Source organism: Oryzias melastigma, linkage group LG12 (genome assembly GCF_002922805.2).
Source record: "Oryzias melastigma strain HK-1 linkage group LG12, ASM292280v2, whole genome shotgun sequence".
Lineage (NCBI taxonomy): Eukaryota > Metazoa > Chordata > Actinopteri > Beloniformes > Adrianichthyidae > Oryzias > Oryzias melastigma.
Genome location: NC_050523.1, coordinates 16,022,449 through 16,029,955, shown reverse-complemented (window position 1 = coordinate 16,029,955; position 7,507 = coordinate 16,022,449). Strand labels below are relative to the sequence as shown.

At 36.1% G+C, this 7,507-nt stretch overlaps 1 protein-coding gene across 3 annotated transcripts in view; it reads right to left on the bottom strand.

Annotated features, from left to right (window-relative positions):
- hook3 (hook microtubule-tethering protein 3) overlaps nucleotides 1–7,507 on the bottom strand; it is a 21,273-nt gene that overhangs the window by 2,915 nt on the left and 10,851 nt on the right. For 2 of the 3 annotated variants that reach the window (XM_036214504.1, XM_024299410.2), the window contains 15 exons: nucleotides 5,469–5,632; nucleotides 5,255–5,395; nucleotides 5,064–5,151; nucleotides 4,736–4,849; nucleotides 4,544–4,654; nucleotides 4,350–4,434; nucleotides 4,187–4,256; nucleotides 3,372–3,512; nucleotides 3,158–3,245; nucleotides 2,881–2,915; nucleotides 2,718–2,800; nucleotides 2,463–2,563; nucleotides 2,283–2,387; nucleotides 2,104–2,175; nucleotides 1,452–1,588 (listed from right to left, as the gene is read on the bottom strand). In XM_036214504.1, the coding sequence (XP_036070397.1) occupies nucleotides 1,452–1,588; nucleotides 2,104–2,175; nucleotides 2,283–2,387; nucleotides 2,463–2,563; nucleotides 2,718–2,800; nucleotides 2,881–2,915; nucleotides 3,158–3,245; nucleotides 3,372–3,512; nucleotides 4,187–4,256; nucleotides 4,350–4,434; nucleotides 4,544–4,654; nucleotides 4,736–4,849; nucleotides 5,064–5,151; nucleotides 5,255–5,395; nucleotides 5,469–5,632 (1,535 nt within the window). Of the gene's footprint in view, nucleotides 1–1,060; nucleotides 1,305–1,451; nucleotides 1,589–2,103; nucleotides 2,176–2,282; nucleotides 2,388–2,462; nucleotides 2,564–2,717; nucleotides 2,801–2,880; nucleotides 2,916–3,157; nucleotides 3,246–3,371; nucleotides 3,513–4,186; nucleotides 4,257–4,349; nucleotides 4,435–4,543; nucleotides 4,655–4,735; nucleotides 4,850–5,063; nucleotides 5,152–5,254; nucleotides 5,396–5,468; nucleotides 5,633–7,507 lie in introns of those variants that run through there. The other variant, XM_036214505.1, reaches the window with a different exon arrangement.

Sequence of the window (7,507 nt, the reverse complement as noted above, 5' to 3'; positions counted from 1 at the left end):
TACGCACCAGATAGTAACTTGTGCTCACTAGATATTAATCAGAATTTTTTTTACTTCGATGTCCCTGTGGGTGCCCCGTAGAATGTAACAAAATTGATAAAAAATACATTAAAAAATAGAATAATCTAACAAGCATTCAGGTTCAGATTCCTATTTGAAGTTGCACTTGTTTTCCTCTGCGGCTTTTATTTTACTGACCACGGGCAAAACTTTTGAGTTACTATCACGAATGTCTTGAAAGAAAACCTTCCAAAACATTTGGCAGATGAGGATGAGGATGGTTCTTAAAGACCCACTCCGATGAAAACTCTGTATATTGAGCTCTAAACTGACTATTTCTTTATTCAAATCGTTGACTCGTGACTCATTACTTGGTTTAGGCGTTTCCAGCCAATTAAAACAGAGCAGGGATGTTGGAAAACCTGCAGGAATGTGGCACTCGAGGCCTGAAGTTACCTTTCTCTGATGTAAACAGAGAGCTCTCAGCAACAGGGAGGGGAAGGGGGAAGGACTTGTAATGCACCAACAGTCCCGCCCACAACTCAGAGGTACATTTTTAATGAACTCCTGCTGCTCTGCAGAAACTATGTCCTAGAAAACAACTTATTTTTTTGTATTTTGGCTAAAAATGTCATATTTAAAAGACCATTGGGAATGCTTTGAAAATATACTAAAACATGATCGGAGTGGGTCTTTAATTGCTGGTTTTTGTTAATTATTTCACACAGCTATCAACAGAACTGTGAATTGCACGTCTGAAAACTTCCTTTTCAGATTAAAAACAAAAAAAGTCAAATATTTTGTTGTAACAAACCTGTAGTTAGCTGATGATTATGTGGTTCTACAAAAAAAAAACCTTTCCTAACAGCATCCTACACCTCACACTTTACATTTAAGACTGCTTGAAGTCGTACAACATAATAACTTAATCACATGCAGCTAAAATTTGAACGCCACCTTATAAAAAGCTCAAACAGGAAGTGTGACGATCCGCCTCCAAAATTCAAGCGTTAGCAGAATGTCATCACAGGCAGAGGCGAACATACATAATACATCAACATCAGGAAGAAGAGCCTTTTATATAAAAAAAAATGATGGCAGCTTCTTGTCAAAAATTCTTCTGATTTATCTGAGTGGGAAGAGTCAGCCCCAACAGCAGGAATAAAGGCTGCTCTGAGACGGGATGTATCAAAAATGCTGGGCTTTTGTAAAAATTGTTTTAGAGGAGTCAGGGTACAATTAAATTAAGAGGAAAGAGTGGTGAGAGATTTGGCAGCCCAGTCCGGCATCTCTACCTTGTGGATCTGATCGAGGAGAGAACAAAAACAGAAAATGAATCGGCAGGTCGCATGAAAACAGAAACCTCCGTTTGTAAATGAATGGAAGGGCTGCTCCCTAACAATAGGAGATTTGAAAAAGATCTTTTTTTTTTGTACCCTACAACCATCTACCTTGCGGTAGCTGGCTGGACGTGACCCGGATAAGAGCGGCGCGTGCTGGTGGCTTGTCTCTGCCGGGCCAGGAAGGACTGACCAGAACCAGTACTGGCTAGTCTGTCTTCAGCCGCCTTCTTCTGCATGCTCATGCCCTAGACAGACACCACAGGGAAGAGTCAGACTTGTTAGGTTCAAGCAAAAAAGAGTACAAAAATGAACCATGAGAGTTTAGGTCAGTTTAGTGCTGGATGAATTTGTTTCCAAATAAAAAACACAAAACAGCCCAAAATATGGCATCAAAACCATCACATCACAGCAAAATGAAAGACATCTGTTTTAAATGGAAAAGTTGTTGCTGCCCTCTAGTGGTGGAATTTGTTATTACCTTTATGATCATAATTTATCAGGTTTTTGCAGATGAATCTGATAATGTTGGGTTGATTTCATTATTATAAAACCTATTACAGAAGATATAATAATAATGGAAAAAAATATATTAAGTACTTTTTATGTGTAGAATTACTTTGTGTTCGGAGAAACTGTCAGTTATTCCAATAGAATTTTTTGGATATTATCCTTGTTAAACTTGGGCAGTTTTTTGGGGGGTTGATGAATTATATACATAAAAGAAAGTATTCAATTTCTGGTCACAGAAGAGCGTTCTTACCATGTTGTACCAGGCAGAAACGATGAGCTTTTCCTCGTGGTCTCTCTGACTTTTCGTTTTGTCCATTTCTTTCTGTTTAAAGGAAACAAAAAAAGAAAAGAAAGAAGTATTTAAGTGACAGATATTGTAAAGAAAGTGTATAAAAGCATTTACAGTTAAGTTGTCGCCTCATAATTGACCTCCAGTGAATGCAACATCCTCTCCTTCTCCTGCAGCTGGTTTTTGAGTGCCTGCACTTCTGGGCCTGAACCTTGGTTCTGCTTCGGATCCAGCGTCCGGATCACCTGGAAGGAACAGATTACATTTACGCAAAAACCAGGAGGAAGAATTCTGCAGAGTGATCCTCAAACGTCACTCACACTCTTGGCTTTTTCGAGGTATTTCTTGTATCTTTCCTCCATCTGTTTCATCTCGTCGTCTTTCTTTTTCAAGGCTTCTTCCAGTTCGTCCACTCGCTGAGCTGAAAAGAAATAAAAAAGGGATTTTTACACTTCATTCTAACATTCTGTATCATTCATAGGCATCTAAGTTAATTTACATTCAAAAATTCAGAATTCAACTGTTGTGTTTTCTTTAGGGGAAAAGCAGAAACTTAAGCATTCATTCAAACTTACAGCTGGTATTGCACTTTAACTCCATTTCATCAATACAGGCATTTTTCTTCAGTAACTCGTTGTTCAGTTCGCGCAGTTTCTCCCTGAATGGAAGGGAAAAAAGACAGATGAACAAAAAGTTGAAATATTTGTTCTCTAGTTGATTTTTTGAAGCATGACTTACATGTGCTCATTGTTTTTCTTCTTCAGGACAGAAGACTGAAAAAGACAATGAAAAAACACATTTACAAAGGTTATTTTATAGAAAAGATGGTGATAAAAAAATAAAATACATTAAATGAACAGAAAATGACCTTAAAATCCAGACACCACTAAAAACTGTAAACTAAATAGAGCTAGAGCATTTTGGAGGAGTGATCTGTGGTTTCTGGAATGTAACTCAGCAGGAATTTGGATTTTATTTGCTTCCGAAATTGAAAACAGAACATAAATCAACTCACATCATCAGCTTTTAAACCCTGTTCCTGAACAGTCTTCTGAAGTTCTTCCACTTGGCTCTGTTCCTCCATCAGGCGCTGATTGATTAACCTTAACCAAACACAGAACATCCGTAACAAACATCAGAACAGAACGAGTTCTGACTCCAGGAAGACGACACACTTTCGAAGGTTTATCAACAAACCTCCACTTTTTTTTTTTTTTTTTAAGCGTCACCTGTTCTCAGTTTCCAGCTCGTTTTTTCTTCGGTTGGCATCTTCCAGTAAACTCTGCAGCAGCGCGATCTTCTCGTTGTCAGATCCCTCCTGGGCCAGCTTCAGCATTTTGTTCTCGTGCTGAAGACGGATGACGTGTTCTCTGTGGAAACACGTTCAGACCAGTTACTCTTTTTTAACTGAAGTCAACGCCATCCACAACATATGAACCTTTTAGGGGAATTCTGTAGAAAATTAAGTATATTTATCATGAAAAATTCTTAATATCAAGTCAAATTTGTTAGTTTTGAAATTAGGTAAGGAGATATTTTTCTGTCATCTAAACAGTGGGAATCAGAAGGTTGTGTATTCCAGGAAATATCAAGAAATGTCAATAAAGTTGGGCGAGTTTTAGTATAAAAAATGTCTTGAACTTAAAATATAAAACAAAACGGACAATTTTGATGTGTTAGTTTTAAGTATTAGAAGTTCATTTCTGAAGAAACAAACCAATTTTATGTTAATCTGGCACAGATGAAATTTTACTTTACTGTATTAAAATATCTTTTTTCAAATACCCATGCAAAACTTTATTATTTATTCTTAGTAGTAGCTTTTTAGTACCCAAAGAGTGTTCTTTTAATGTTATTATTGTTGTATCATATTAAGAATCCCAGCTCATCGTAAATAGTAAAATAATTAATTAAACCAATGATATTGATCAGAAAATCTGACTGACTTTGTGAAAAATGTCTTAAAAGTTGACATTTTTAAAGCTCTAAAACCATTAGACCAAAAGTTGAAGTCTGTTTTATCAAATTTCAAAAGTCATCATACCGCATCTCTGGAGTGGTGATCTCAGCAGCCAGAGAATCCGAACCAGTATTGCTGACCAATGGGAAGAGACCTGAGAGAACAGCATGGATGTCAATGGAGATTTTCAAAATAAGGGGATATTAAAGCTTGTAGACATATAGAGATAAAGAACAGCCATCAGTACTTGATGTGAGTTGGCCCTCCTGAGCTTGGACACACCGGAGCTCCTCAATCGTCTCTTTAAGGGAATCCCTCTCAGTTCTCATGCGCTGCAGCAGAAAGAGTAAAACAACACATTTAAAAGCAGAAATAAAAATGATATTCAATCTTTAAATAACTACAGGAAGTTTGGAGGCATTCTTTTGGTGACAAACGTACATCCTTTTCCTTTTGGAGAGAGTCCACTTTCTCTTTCACCCGTTTGTACTCAAACTCCATCTTGTCCGCTTTTTTAGACTCTTCGGACAGTCTGTTCTGGAGCTCCACGACCTGAGAGGAGAGAAAACCCTTCAGAACGTGGGGTCGTTTATCAGGAACACGTCCTCCTGAAAGCAGCAGCGGCGCAGGCACCTGTCTCTTGTAGGTCTCCAGCTGGCCCTTGGCTGCGTTGGCCTTTCGGAGTTCTTCCTCCAGGCTGACGCTGCTTTGCATTAATACTGTGTTCTTCTCCTCCAATAGCTTAATCTGGAACAGTCAATAGTGCAACAAGAGTAAAAGCTGAGACTGTACTTTAACATAATTTACATTTTCTATTTTGTGACTAAAACTATAGTGGGAAAAATCGAATAAACAACCTACAAGAATTTTAAAAAGTTTATTTTGAATCATTTTGTGGTTTTTCATTTTCCATAAATTCATTTAACAGTTCAGTAAACTACACATTTGTGCGTTTGCGTACCTGTCTCCTGAGGAGCCCCATGTCCTCCAGCTTTTTCTTGTAGTGCTCCACTGTTCCCTCCAGTTTTGACACTTTGTCAGACGAATGCCTAAAGAGTTTTATTGTGAAAGGTTAAAAACCCCCCCACACATTTTCAACTGTGTTAATGAAATCAAAAATGGTACTTTTATGGATTTAGATTTTTGTCTTACCTGAGGACATCCATCTCATCCTTCAGAGACTGCGCTTCATCAGCCAGAGACGTCAGCTCCTCGTTTTGGGATTTAACGTCCAGAAGTTCTTTTTCAAGCTCCTCACATCGAATCCTGTAATCGTCTTTAGCGGCCTCCAACCTAAAGGACATACAACTCCATTTACCATGAGATGTTTCCATCAGCTTTGAAACAATCCTGAATGATTCCACACCTGAACGTCTCCTCCTGGAGTTGCTCCAGCTGTGTCTGCAGCTGGAGGTGTCTGCGTCCAGCGGGGCTGTTGACGTCCTCGATGGAGTCGGACTGGTTCAGTCTCTCCATCAGGACCTGGTTTTCTGCTAAGAGGCTGCTTTTCTCCTCTTGCAGAGCGGCCACCTGAGAGCGGAGATGACGGAAAGGACGCAAAGAGGAAACAGAAGATTTTTGCACAAGTGGTGCAGAAATGTAAAAATGATTCAATAAAGAAGTGAAAGATGAGAAAAAGAAAGAGAAAAACGCAGTTAAAAGAAGTTTCAAACTTTCTATTTGGTCTTAAATCTAAATGGAAGAGGCTGCTGAATCCTTCCAGTCGTTGGAGGTAAGCGCACACACAGCAAACAGGCAGTAAGAAGACAAATCCAAAACTCAAACAAAGCTTAAAGAAGGGCTGCATACAAGTTGATTTGGTCTTCTTTGAGGGACACAAGGATTTCACACAAAGCAAAGCAGACGCTGCTTCTTTCTTTTTTTTAAGTATATAAAAAAAGGAGAGAATAAAGCAACAATTTACTAACACGAGCATTATTTGTGAAAAACCTTTTTTTTTTTAATTATGTGTCAAACCGCAAAAACAACCTTCTGCCTACAACTTCCTAGACCAGCTTTCTGCATAACAAGCCCATATCTTGATCTTTCCACTGCCGTGCTTTGCAGTTGGCGTGAGGCATTCATGAGAGCAGGAAATATTTTGTTTTACAGAGGTGGTTTCACTTGATGACGACAAACTTTAAAAGTCATTTTTATGTAAAATGTCTTGATTGAGCCTGTAACGACCTCTTCTTAATGTTTAAATAAATTTGACTGCTTTTCTTCATGACCAAGTTGGAGTATTGATTTAAAAATGTAATCCTAATCCAACTATACATGTCTAATCAATATTTGTTAACTTACTAGCAATACTTTTGTAGCTTTTTTTTTTTTTAAAGTTTGATGCAATCTTCAACACGCTGAAGATGAAACCAGCAGATCTCTGGTGGTTCTGAGGAAGTTCTTTGTTTTGTGGTTTAAAACAAAAACAGAAAGTAGTTCATAAAAGCATTTCAACTAAAGATACTAACAAAGTGTACTTAGGAATATGACGTAATTGTTCTCTTAAATAAATACTCATTTGTTTTTACTCATTTAGGGGAAAATGTTTTAAATGGGTACATATTGCTTTAGTGTTTAAACATCTTTTTGCAGCATAAAGAAAATAAATGTGGAAATAGAGCTTAGGGTGTTGAGTAAAAGTCTTAAGGCCCAGCTTGCTTTAAAAAAATAAATAAATAAAATAAATAAAAATAGCCAGATTTTATATTTTATATATAACACAAGAACCAGATTTCAGAATAAGCTATAAAAAACAAGGAAAATTTTAGGTTCTAAGATATATATATAAAAAAAAGATTTTAGGTAAAAAAAAGGCAGGTTTAAGGGTTAAGTATAACAAAAACAAGAAGATTTTTGGTTTAAATAGACAAAAACCAAACAAGATTACAGTTGTTATAAGATTTTAAAAGTCACAGTTTTGGTTTAAATAGAAAAAATCTGGCAGACTTCAGGTTTTTATATATATACGTATAAACAATATTTTATGAGATATAAATAAATATAAATATAAATATGAGATAAAACACACAGTTTTTAGGTTTTAATAACTAAAAAGTAAGATTTTAGGTTAACATATGATACAAAAATAAGATTTTAGACTTAAATGTAACAAGAGAGACAGATATTTGGTTTTAATATAACAAAGAAAGGAAGATTTTATGTTTAATTATAACAAAAAAGGCAGATTCTAGGTTTAAATATAACTAAAGAGACAGATTTGAGGATTTAAATTTAATTTAAAAAAAATGAAGATTTTAGGTTTAAATAGAACAAAACCAGCAGGTTTTAGGTTTAAAATAAAATTAAAAAAGAAGATTTTAGGTGTAAATATAACAAAAATATATTTTTTTGTTTACTTATAACAAAAGAACTGGATTTTAGGTTTAAATATATCAAAAAAAA